General features: G+C 46.8%; 1 protein-coding gene across 1 annotated transcript in view; it reads right to left on the bottom strand.

The window, feature by feature from the left end:
* The window catches only part of LOC112267269 (phosphatidylinositol-4,5-bisphosphate 3-kinase, catalytic subunit beta), an 81,625-nt gene that overhangs the window by 31,299 nt on the left and 37,420 nt on the right, over nucleotides 1–12,906 (bottom strand). The window contains exon 3 of the mRNA XM_024445524.2: nucleotides 3,716–3,902. Within this exon, the coding sequence (XP_024301292.1) occupies nucleotides 3,716–3,868 (153 nt within the window). The 5' untranslated portion in view covers nucleotides 3,869–3,902. The remainder of the gene's footprint in view (nucleotides 1–3,715; nucleotides 3,903–12,906) is intronic.

Below are 12,906 nucleotides of genomic sequence, written 5' to 3'. Positions count from 1 at the left end.
TCACACATGGGAAATAATTCTATTTTGGTTCTCTCATGATTTGGTGGGGTTTAATTGTGTTGCTGTCCTGGACCAGCTTGCTTAGGGGACCCTTCTCCAGGTACATGGCTTTGTTATGGAAGCTTTGGGAATCACTTCCTTTTAGGTGCTTGTAGAATTTAAACAGCTCTTTTCTGGATTTCAATAATTAGTGGGTATCGGCCTAATTCTGCTTTGCATGGTTTATTTGGTGTTTTATGTTATACATGGAGGATATTTTTTCAGAATTCTACATGCAGTCTTAATTTAGTGTTGGTCCCAATTTGTGAATTCTTGGTTGGTAAGCGGACCCCAGACCTCACAACCATAAAGGGCAATGGGTTCTATAACTGATCCAAGTATTTTTAGCCAGATCCTAATTGGTATTAGAGGTCGACCGATTATGATTTTTCAACGCCGATACCGATTATTGGAGGACCGGAAAAGCTGATACCGATTAATCAGCCGATTTTTATTTATTTATTTGTACTAATGACAATTACAACAATACTGAATGAACACTTATTTTAACTTAAAATAATACATCAATAAAAATCCATTTAGCCTCAAATAAATAAACATGTTCAATTTGGTTACATAATGCAAAAACAGTGTTGGAGAAGTAAAAGTGCAATATGTGCCACGTAAAAAAGCTAACGTTTAAGTTCCTTGCTCAGAACATATGAAAGTTGGTGGTTCCTTTTAACATGAGACATCAATATTCCAAGGTAAGAGGTTTTAGGTTGTAGTTATTATAGGAATTGTAGGACTATTTCCCTCTATACCATTTGTATTTCATATACCTTTGACTAGTAGATGTTCTTATAGGCACTTTAGTATTGCCAGTGTAACAGTATAGCTTCCGTCTCTCTCCTCGCCTTTACCTGGGCTCGAACCAGGAACACATCGACAACAGCCACCCTCGAAGCAGCGTTACCCATTGCTCCACAAAAGCCGCGGCCCTTGCAGAGCAAGGGGAACAACATCTCCAAGTCTCAGAGCTAGTGACGCTTGAAACGCTATTAGCGCGCACCCCGCTAACTAGCTATCCATTTCACATCGGTTACACCAGCCATTAGGCTGATAGGCTTGAAGTCATAAACAATGCTGTGCTTGTGAAGAGCTGTATGAAAGTGCTGTTTGAATGCTTACGAGCCTGCTGGTTCCTACCACCACTCAGTCAGACTGCTCTATCAAATCATAGACTTAATTTAACATAACACAGAGAAATAGGAGCCTTTGGTCATTAATATGGTCGAATCCGGAAATTATCATTTCGAAAACAAAACTTTTATTCTTTCAGTGACTCTGCGTGCAATGAACGCAAGAGAAGTGACAATTTCACCTGGTTAATGTTGCCTGCTAACCTGGATTTCTTTTAGATAAATATGCAGGTTTAAAAATATATACTTCTGTGTATTGATTTTAAGAAAGGCATTGGTGTTTATGGTTAGGTACAGTCATCCAACGATTGTACTTTTTTTTGTACTAATGCAAATGGGCTTTTGTTAAATCATCCCCCAGAGTTGCATCGATTATATGCATTGGAAAGCTGCTGCAGTCATCCACCTCTTCAAAGGGGGTGACACTCTAGTCCCAAACTGCTACAGACCTATATCTATACTACCCTGTCTTTCTAAGGTCTTCAAAAGCCAAGTTAACAGATTACAGACCATTTCGAATCCCACCATACCTTCTCCGCTATGCAATCTGGTTTCAAAGCTGGTCATGGGGTGCACCTCAGCCACGCTGGTCCTAAACGACATCATAACCACCATCGATAAGAGACATTACTGCGCAGCCGTATTCAGCGACCTGGCCAAGGCTTTCGACTCTGTCAATCTCCATATTCTTATTGGCAGACTCGACAGCCTTGGTTTCTCAAGTGATTGCCTCGCCTGGTTTACCAACTACTTCTCTGAAAGAGTCCAGTGTATCAAAGCGGGTCTCTCTGCGCGCGGGTCTCTCTGCGCGCGCGTCTCTGCTGACCTATATCTATCTCTCTGCGCGCGGGTCTCTGCGCGCGCGGGTCTCTCTGCGCGCGGGGGTCATCTCTCGCGCGCGGGTCTCTCTGCGCGCGACGGGTCTCTCTGCGCGCGCCATGGTCTCTCTGCGCGCGCGGGTCTCTCTGCGCGCGCGGGTCTCTCTGCGCGCGCCAGTCTCTCTGCGCGCGCGGTCTCTCTGCGTCTCTCTGCGCGCGCGGGTCTCTGCTGCGCGGTCTCTCTGCGCGCGGGTCTCTCTGCGCGCGCGGGTCTCTGCGCGCGGGTCTCTCTGCGCGCGCGGGTCTCTCTGCGCGCGGGTCTCTCTGCGCGCGCGGGTCTCTCTGCGCTCTGCGGGTCTCTGCGCGCGGGTCTCTCTGCGCGCGGGTCTCTGCGCGCGGGTCTCTCTGCGCGCGCGGGTCTCTCTGCGCGCGGGTCTCTCTGCGCGCGGGGTCTCTCTGCGCGCGGGGTCTCTCTGCGCGCGGGTCTCTCGCGCGCGGGTCTCTGCGCGCGCGGGTCTCTCTGCGCGCGCGGGTCTCTGCGCGCGCGGGTCTCTGCGCGCGCGGGTCTCTGCGCGCGCGGGGCGCGGGTCTCTCTGCGGGTCTCTGCGCGCGGGTCTCTCTGCGCGCGCGGGTCTCTCTGCGCGCGGGGTCTCTGCGCGGGTCTCTCTGCGCGCGCGGGTCTCTCTGCGCGCGCGGGTCTCTCTGCGCGCGGGTCTCTCTGCGCGCGGGTCTCTCTGCGCGCGCGGGTCTCTCCGTGCGCGCGCGGGTCTCTCCGTGCGCGCGCGGGTCTCTCCGTGCGCGCGCGCGCGGGTCTCTCTGTGCGCGTCTCAGACTGGTGGAAAAACACCAGGAGGGAGAGGGATCTCACCAGAGGGTAAAAAAATAAAAATAAATAAATAAAAAGCATCCTCCAAAGTATTTACACTTTAAACTATAATCATTAAAAAAACACTAATTGTGACCAAAATATGACACCTTAAATGACAGTAAAAACTACAGTGCATTGTTACATTGCTGACCTTTGGCCTCCATCTCACCCCACCTCTACCCACTAGCCAGGTCACACATGATGTCATAGCATTATTTGCATGCAGTGAGTGCAGCTCAGAGACAAACAAACCGCGCCAGCCGCCAGCTGTGTCATAACACCCATTAGACAGCGTCTGTCTGGACTGTAGAGGAGACAGCAGTCTACAGCAGCCTACAGCTTGTTCTAGTTGTTATGATGACCTTTTACAATGGCTCAGAACCAGAACTTCAGCCAGTCAACACAATCTTTAAAACCATCCTAACCAATCTGCGTTAAACTAATGGTTGTAAACTAATGTGTTGCTTTCTCTTCTAATTGGAGAGATAAAAAAGCCTGTAAGGTTGAAGATGCTGTAGAGCTGGGAAGGCAATGTGGATAGAAATCCATAGTATTAGAACTGTACTGAATTCTCATGAGAAAAACATCTTGATGCACAGTAGGCCTTTTCTAGGAGTCTATACTTTCCAATGCTGCTCTAAATGGCAACTGCACTGATTTGACTGCTGTCTGAAATGATTAAACCCAAGGATAGACACTCCTGTTAACTACAGACAACCCAGCAAAAATACCTACAAGCGTCATAAAATCACGTAATTCCACTGACACACACATACCCACTCCCCCAAAACACATACCAATTCCCCCAAAACACATTCATACTCGAGCCTACCCCGTCCCCCTCCTACCAGTTTGATGTGTTGTATGGTGGCCTCTCTGGGGACGTCCATCTGAATGTAGATGCCGGTGGGTAACAGGAAGTCTACAGTGACCAGGTCCTCTCCAGACAGCTGGGAGTGGGCTGCCCACAAGTCCATGAGGTTTGTCATGGCAGGAGGCATCGCAGGGACCAACACCCAGCTCAACCATAAGGACCTGGGATGAGGAAAGAGGACCGTTAGGGGGAGTAACTATGAACTGCTGAAGAACCACACAACCGCATGGTACACAACTCAGACTTCTTCCAATTCCTATTGTCCTATTGAGAGGCAGGCATAATCTGATGCCCTTTACTAATGACTAAAGGTTGGGTGGTGTCTGGCTGAGGAGCCTGTCATACTCCATCTTCACCCCCGGGGGGAGCCCTATATAAAGCATAGACTGGCCATGGTTGGGTGAGCGCCAGCCCTCAGAGGAATGCCCACTAAGCAAACACAGGAACAAAAGGTCACCAACCTCTCCTCTCACCCATGACAACATGCTCTGGTTCCCCCCCTCGCCTGGACCTGAGGCCGTTGCCAAGGCAATTATCAAGTAAACGGGGAGTCAAGGTAAATTTAGCTGCCATTTCTCAAATCCTCCTGTGAGTGTGCAATGACAGATGTTAGTGTGGGACTAGAGTTGCCAGGTTTTCAAAATTCCTTTCTAAAATGTAACGGATGTGATGTTTCTGGTTTTAGGGGGTGGTTCAAGTACCACCGCCCAAACACACACAAACAGTAAGTGCTTCAGCAGCTTTGGTAAAGAACCACATGCTTCCCACTCTGGCTCAGTGTTTCACCACAATAGACCATCCACACTCACAGTTGCCTTTCTGTAATGACCTATTCCTAAAGATCTTGTGTTTAAGTGCTCTAGCAGACCACAGTTCAATCTCCATTTTGGCTCAATAACACTAGGCCAGTAAATCAAGCAGCAGCCCCATTGTCTCTAATGGTGTTAAGTGCTTGGGTCCATTTTGGCTCTGCAGCGAGTGCAGGATCATGCCCATTTGGAGCCACCATCTTGGCCACTTAACATGATCAGCTATGCAGATACAACTGTTCTTTGACTGTCATTCAACACTCTGAACTAGAACTGGGCCATTCTCTCAGGGAGACAATTACTGAGCCACCAAGACAGGGCTCAGTAAACACACACACCGACCCATTGGTAAGTTGTGGAACTAAGCACTAGAACGATAAACCAAAAATGATCAACAGCGACCATATCGATCACTTATCGCAGGCATTGTTCTGATTTGGTTCATTATGATAAGTAGCCTATACTAGAGAAATGTGAAGTGTGAAATGAAATAAGTTTGCTGATATGGGTGATTGTTAATGGGACAATTGATGGTGGTACAACCATCAAACTAGTAGTAGAAGTTTAAACGTATTGCTCTATTTATCGTTATCTCATCAATTCAGGTAATTCATCGTCCCATGGATTTTTGTCCATATCCTCCAACTCTACTAAGCACCTCGTCAAATGTGCAGTTGAACGCCTGTCTCAGACAAACAATGCAGGAAGCCAGAGGGTGACGTCATGAAGGAGCCCAGTTACACACATGAAAGGAAACATGACACCACAGTGCGTCTGTCTGACGCAGTCACAACTAACATGAGGAAACACACACTGGACATCAGTAGACTGGCGGCAATTGCAATGGGTGTGCTGTACAACGACATACTATGGCATGGATGGAGCTGCCTGAGATGTCTGCTCCTGCCACACACACACACACACACACACACACACACACACACACACACACACACACTCTAGGTGAGCAGGGTTACCAGGTGCATGATGGAAGCCAGCCAGAGGTCTGATTCTGGGTCAGGTTTCACAGGGAGAGGGAGCTTACACCAGCCCCTCCCCCCAGGCCTGTCCTCTGTTGAGAGGGGGGGCTGGTGTGAGAACAGAAGACAGGCCTGGGGGGAGAGGCTGGTGTGAGAACAGAGGACAGGCCTGGGGGGAGAGGCTGGTGTGAGAACAGAGGACAGGCCTGGGGGAGAGGCTGGTGTGAGAACAGAGGACAGGCCTGGGGGAGAGGCTGGTGTGAGAACAGAGGACAGGCCTGGGGGAGGCTGGTGTGAGAACAGAGGACAGGCCTGGGGGAGAGGCTGGTGTGAGAACAGAGGACAGGCCTGGGGGAGAGGGGAGAGGCTGGTGTGAGAACATAGGACAGGCCTGGGGGAGAGAATGGTGTGAGAACAGAGGACAGGCCTGGGGGAGAGGCTGGTGTGAGAACAGAGGACAGGTCTGGGGGAGAGAATGGTGTGAGAACAGAGGACAGGCCTGGGGGAGAGAATGGTGTGAGAACAGAGGACAGGCCTGGGAGGAGAGAACAGGGAGAGGCTGGTGTGAGAACAGAGGACAGGCCTGGGGGACTAGAACCTCACATATCTGGTTATAAAAAGACACAGAATATCTGGGAAAAAACAAATGGGCAAATTAGAGTGGTCAGAGCATTGGTGTGTGTGAGGACAGGCATGGCCTGCCCTAGCCTGGTTATAAAAACACACAGAATATCTGTGTGCAAATGGGCAAATGGCCTGCCAGAGCATTTTGGTTGGTGTGCGCGCATGGCCTGCCCTAGCCTTTTGGTTGGTGTGCGCGCATGGCCTGCCCTAGCCTTTTGGTTGGTGTGCGCGCATGGCCTGCCCTAGCCTTTTGGTTGGTGTGCGCGCATGGCCTGCCCTAGCCTTTTGGTTGGTGTGCGCGCATGGCCTGCCCTAGCCTTTTGGTTGGTGTGCCTGTCATGCCAGAAAGTATCCCTCCGCGTCACAATGGGATTCAATAAACAATTAGCGTTCTTTGCTATATAAACGGTGTGATGACCGAATTCTAGAGATTACAGCAAAAATTACATTATTTTCATCCCCACTATGTAAACAAAGCTGATTGTTGCAACAATTAAGCTGTTTAAACTATTTTTGTTTAGCTAAAAAGATGACAGTATTTTGCATGACAGGCCCACCCACCTCATGGGCGAAACCTTTTAGTGGCCCCCCTCTTGACGGGCGACAAATATTTTTTTTAAACTAACAGATTTCAAGTCATTTTCCTACAGTTCTACACATTATTCCACGAGGTGGAGCAAGCTTTCTGAAAATGTGCATTTTAACAGCTAACTCCCTGCAATTCTACACATTCTACTATGGGGTGGAGAGATTTTAGTTTTACCTTTATTTAACCCGGTAGGCTAGTTCAGAACAAGTTATAATTTGCAACTGTGACCTGGTCAAGATAAAGCAAAGCAGGTCGACACACAGAATTACACATGGAATAAACATACAATCAATAATACAGTAGAAAAATCTATATACAGTGAGTGCAAATGAGGTAGGATAAGAGGGGTAAAGGCAATAAACAGGCCATGGTGGCAAAGTAATTACAATACAAGCAATTAAACACTGGAATGGTAGGATGTGAAGAAGAGTGTGCAAGATGATAAATAAATAAATAAATACAGTATGGGGATGACGTAGATTGGATGGGCTATTTACAGATGAGCTATGTACAGGTGCAGTGATCTGTGAGCTGCTCTAACAGCTGGTGCTTAAAACCTCTTGGTGTTATGGGGCAGTATTTTCATTTTTGGGAAAAAAACGTTCCCGTTTTAAAACAGGATATTTTGTCAGGAAAAGATGCTAGAATATGCATATAATTGACAGCTTTGGATAGAAAACACTAACGTTTCCAAAACTGTAAAGATATTGTGAGTATAACAGAGTGAGTATGACAGGGTGATTAACAAAAGGCTAAGCTGTGTTCCAATATATTTCACTTGTGATTTTCATGAATAGGAATATTTTCTAGGAAGATTTATGTCCGTTGTGTTATGCTAATTAGTGTCAGATGATAACGGTCCCATTCACAGGCTGGGCGTCACGACAGGTTAAAGCTAGTTAGGGAGGTATGGGTCTCCAGCTTCAGAGATTTTTGCAGCTTGTTCCAGTCATTGGCAGCAGAGAACTGGAAGGAGAGGCGGCCAAAGGAAGAATTGGCTTTGGGGGTGACCAGTGAGATATACCTGTTGGAGTGCGTGCTACGGGTGGGTGCTGCTATGGTGACCCGTGAGCTGAGATAAGTCAAGGCTTTACCTAGCAGAGACTTGAAGATGACCTGGAGCCAGTGGGTTTGGCAACGAGTATGAAGCGAGCGCCAGTCAACAAGAGCATACAGGTCGCAGTGGTGGGTGGTACATGGGGCTTTGGTGACAAAACGGATGGCACTGTGACAGACTGCATCCAATTAGAGTGTTGGAGGCTATTTTGTCAATGACATCGCCGAGGATGGGTAGGATAGTCAGTTTTACGAGGGTATGTTTGGCAGCATGAGTGAAGGATGCTTGGTTGCAAAATAGGAAGCCGATTCTAAATTGAATTTAGGATTGAAAATGTTTAATGTGAGTCTGGAAGGAGAGTTTACAGTCAAACCAGACACCTAGGTATTTGTAGTTGTCCACATATTCTAGGTCAGAACCGTCCAGAGTAGTGATGCTGGATGGGCGGGCAGGTGGGATTAGCGATCGGTTGAAGAGCATGCATTTAGTTTTACTTGCATTTAAGGGCAGTTGGAGGCCACGGAAGGAGAGTTGTATGGCATTGCAGCTCATCTGGAGGTTAATTAACAGTGTCCAACGAAAGGCCAGAGGTATACAGAATGGTGTCGTCTGCATAGAGGTGGATCAAATAATCACCAGCAGCGAGAGCAACATCATTGATGCATACATAGAAGAGAGTGGGCCTGAGGATTGAACCCTTTGGCACCCACATAGAGACTGCCAGAGGTCTGGACAACAGGCCCTCCAATTTCACATACTGAACTCTATCGGAGAAGAAGTTGGTGAACCAGGCGAGGCAATCATTTGAGAAACCACGGCTGTCGAGTCTGCCAATAAGTGATTGACAGAGTAGAAAGCCTTAGCCAGGTCGCTGAATACGGCTGCACAGTAATGTCTCTTATCGATGGTGGTTATGATATTGTTTAGGACCTTGAGCGTGGCTGAGGTGCACCCATGACCAGCTCTGAAACCAGATTGCATAGCGGAGAAGGTACAGTGAGATTCTAAATGGTAGGTAATCTGTTTGTTAACTTGGCTTTCAAAGGCCTGAGAAAGGCAGGGTAGAATAGATATAGGTCTGTAGCAGTTTGGGTCTAGTGTCTCCCCCTTTGAAGAGGGGGATGAACACGGCAGATTTCCAAAATATGAGAATCTCAGATGATACGAAAGAGGTTGAACAGACTAGTAATAGGGGTTTTAGAAGAGGTTCCAGATTGTCTAGCCCGGCTGATTTGTAGGGGTCCAGATTTTGCCATTCTTTCAGATCACCAGCTATCTGGATTTGGGTGAAGGAGAAGTGGGGGAGGTTTCGGCGAGTTGCTGTGGGGAGCGCAGGGCTGTTGACCGGGGTAGGGTTAGCCAGGTGGAAAGCATGGCCAGCTGTAGAAAAATGCTTCTTGAAATTCTCAATTATTGTGGATTTATCGGTAGTGACAGTGTTTCCTAGCCTCAGTGCAGTGGGCATCTGGGAGGATGTGCTCTTATTCTCCATGGACTTTACAGTGTCCCAGAACTTTTTGGAGTTTGTACTACAGGATGCAAATTTCTGTTAGGAAAGCTAAGGCAAGCTTTTCAAACTGCCTGTGTATATTGGTTCCTAACTTTCCTGAAAAGTTGCATATCACAGGGGCTATTCTATGCTAATGCAGAACGCCACAGGATGTTTTTTTGCTGGTCAAGGGCAGACAGGTCTGGAGTGAACCAAGGGCTATATCTATTCCTAGTTCTAAATTTTTTGAATGGCGCATGCTTATTTAAGATGGTGAGGAAGGCACTTTTAAAGAATAACCAGGCATCCTCTACTGACGGGATGAAGTTAATGTCATTCCAGGATACCCCATCCAGGTTGATTAGACAGGCCTGTTCGGTGAAGTGTTTTAGGGAGTGTTTGACAGTGATGAGGGGTGGTCGTTTGACCGCAGACCCAATACGGATGCAGGCAATGAGGCAGTGATTGTTGAGATCTTGGTTGAACACAGCAGAGGTGTATTTGGAGGGCGAGTAAGTTAGCATGATATCTATGAGGGTGCCTGTGTTTACGGATTTGGGGTTGTACCCGGTAGGTTCATTGATCATTTGTGTGAGATTGAGGGCATCAAGCTCAGATTGTAGGATGGCCGGGGTGTTAAGCATGTCCCAGTTTAGGTCACCTAGCAGCACGAGCTCAGAAGATAGATGGGGGGCAATCAATTCACATATGGTGTCCAGGGCACAGCTCGGGGCAGAGGGTGGTCTATAGCAAGCGGCAACGATGAGAGACTTGTTTCTGGAAAGGTGAATTTTTTAGAAATAGAAGCTTGAATTGTTTTGGTACAGACCTGGATAGTAAGATAGCCTACAGAGTTCTCTCTCTGCAGTAGATTGCAACACTGTCCCCTTTGGCAGTTCTATATTGGCGGAAAATATTCTAGTTAAGGATGGAAATTTCAGGGTTTTTGGTGGTTTTCCTAAGCCAGGATTCAGACACGACTAAGACATCCGGGTTGGCAGAATGTGCTAAAGCAAACTTAGGGAGTAGGCTTCTCATGTTAACATGCATAAAACCAAGGTTTTTACGGTTACAGAAGTTAACAAATGAGAGCACCTGGGGAGTAGGAGTGGAGCTAGGCACTGCAGGTCCTGGATTAACCTCTACATCACCAGATGAACAGAGGAGAAGTAGGATAAGGGTACGGCTAAAGGCTATAAGAACTGGCCGTCTAGCACGTTCGGAACAGAGAGTAAAAGAATCAGGTTTCTGGGCACGATAGCATCGATTCAAGGCATAGTGTACAGACAAAAGGTATGGTGGGAAGAAAGTACATTGGAGGTAAACCTAGTCATTGAGTAATGATGAGAGAGATATAGTCTCTAGAGACATTTAAACCAGGTGATGTCAACGCATATGTGGGAGGTGAAGCAACATGGTTGGTTAAGGCATATTGAGCAGGGCTATAGGCTCTACAGTGAAATAAGACAGTAATCACTAACCAGGACAGTAATGGACAAGGCATATTGATATTAGGGAGAGGCATGCGTAGCCAAGTGATTGTATGGGTCCAGTGAGTGGTTGGGCTAGCTGGGTACACAGCGATTCAGACAGTTAGCAGGTCGGGGCTAGCAAGCTAACATAAGGGCCTTAGAGGGATGTCGCGACGGGGCAAAGTCTGTTCTTACCTCTTCGTGCGGTGATGTCGATAGACCAGTCGTGGAATTAGTAGGGTTCTAAGTAGCAGAGGGGTCCGAGTCCAATTGGCAAAATGGGTATAGTGGTCCAAGAAACTGGCCGATGGATCAGCTAACAGTCCAATATGCTATAGATAGCTAGCAGGCCGCGGTTAGCAGAATGGGCCTTCAGGTGACATCGCGCCTGAGGGCCTGTTGGGCTCCTCGGGCAGATTATGTCGGTATTCCAGTCGTGAAATATTGGCGGGGTTCAGTCGGAGGTAAATAGAAATACTTTAGAAAAAAAAACAGATCCACACCACATTGGGTGAGGTGGGTTACAGGAGTGTATTTTTAAGTTGCACTTTAGGAAAAATATTAAAAAGAATGCAAAGAAAAATATATAAAAAGATATATACATGGGACGAGACAAGACAAGACGTCTGACTGCTACGCCATCTTGGAAAGATATTTTTTTTGCAGTTTTAAAGCTACATTCCTTGAAATTCCACCTGCAGCCTTAAGCCTGCACCTGGAGCCGGCCCAGGGTGCGTATTTCGGTAAGAAATTTAACACTGGGGACTGAATCCAATACCTGTGATACATGTGTCCCAAACATAGCTAAATGAACATAGTTGAAGTCGGAAGTTTATATACACCGTAGCCAAATTTAAACTCAGTTTTTCACAATTCCTGACATTTAATCATAGTACAAATCCCCTGTTTTAGGTCAGTTAGGATCACCACTTTATTTAAAGAATGTGAAATGTCAGAATAATAGTATAGAGAATGATATATTTCAGCTTTTATTTATTTTATCACATTCCCAGTGGGTCGGTCAGAAGTTACCATACACTCAATGAGTATTTGGCCTTTAATAGTTTAACTTGGGTCAAATGTTTCAGGTAGACTTCCACAAGCTTCCCACAATAAGTTGGGTGAATTGGACCATTCCTCCTGACAGAGCTGAAGTAACTGAGTCAGGTTTGTAGGTCTCCTTGCTCACACACGCTTTTTCAGTTCTGCCCACACATTTTCTATGGGATTGAGTCAGGGCTTTGTGTTGGCCACTCCAATACCTTGACTCGGTTGTCCTTAAGCCATTTTGCCACAACTTTGAATGTATGCTTGGGATCATTGTCGATTTGGAAGACCCATTTGTGACCAAGCTTTAACTTCCTGACTGATGTATTGAGATGTTGCTTCAATATATCCACATCATTTTCCACCCTCATGATGCCATCTATTTTGTGAAGTGCACCAGTCCCTCCTGCAGCAAAGCACCCACAGAACTTGAGGCTTCCACCCCCGTGCTTCACAGTTGGGATGGTGTTCTTCGACTTGGAAGGTTTGCAAGCCTCCCCCTTTTACCTCCAAACATAACAATGGTCACTATGGCCAAACATTTTTTTATTTTTTTTTCATCAGACCAGAGGACATTTCTTCAAAAAGTTGAATCTTTGTCCCCATATGCAGTTGCAAACAGACTGGCTTTTTTATGGTGATTTTGGAGCAGTGGCTTCTTCCTTGCTCAGCGGCATTTCAGGTTGTCGATATAGGACTCATTTTACTGTAGATATAGATACTTTTGTACCGGCTTCCTCCAGCATTTTCACAAGGTCCTTTGCTGTTCTGGGATTGAGATGCACTTTTCGCATCAAAGTAAGTTCATCTCTAGGAGACAGAATGTGTCTCCTTCCTGAGAGGTATGACGGCTGCGTGGTCCCATGGTGTTTATACTTGCGTACTATTTTTTGTCCATATGAACGTGGTACCTTCAGGCATTTGGAAATTGCTCCCAGGGATGAACCAGACTTGTGGATGTCTACAATTGTTTTCTGAGGTCTTGGCTGATTTCTTTTGATTTTCCCATGATGTCAAGCAAAGAGGCACTGAGTTTGAAGGTAGACCTTGAAATACATCCACAGGTGCACCTCCAATTGACTCAAATGATGTTAATTA

Source organism: Oncorhynchus tshawytscha, linkage group LG14, assembly GCF_018296145.1.
Source record: "Oncorhynchus tshawytscha isolate Ot180627B linkage group LG14, Otsh_v2.0, whole genome shotgun sequence".
In the NCBI taxonomy this organism is placed as follows: Eukaryota; Metazoa; Chordata; class Actinopteri; order Salmoniformes; family Salmonidae; genus Oncorhynchus; species Oncorhynchus tshawytscha.
The sequence above is the reverse complement of the archived record's forward strand: the minus strand, read 5'-3'. Positions and strand labels throughout refer to the sequence as shown.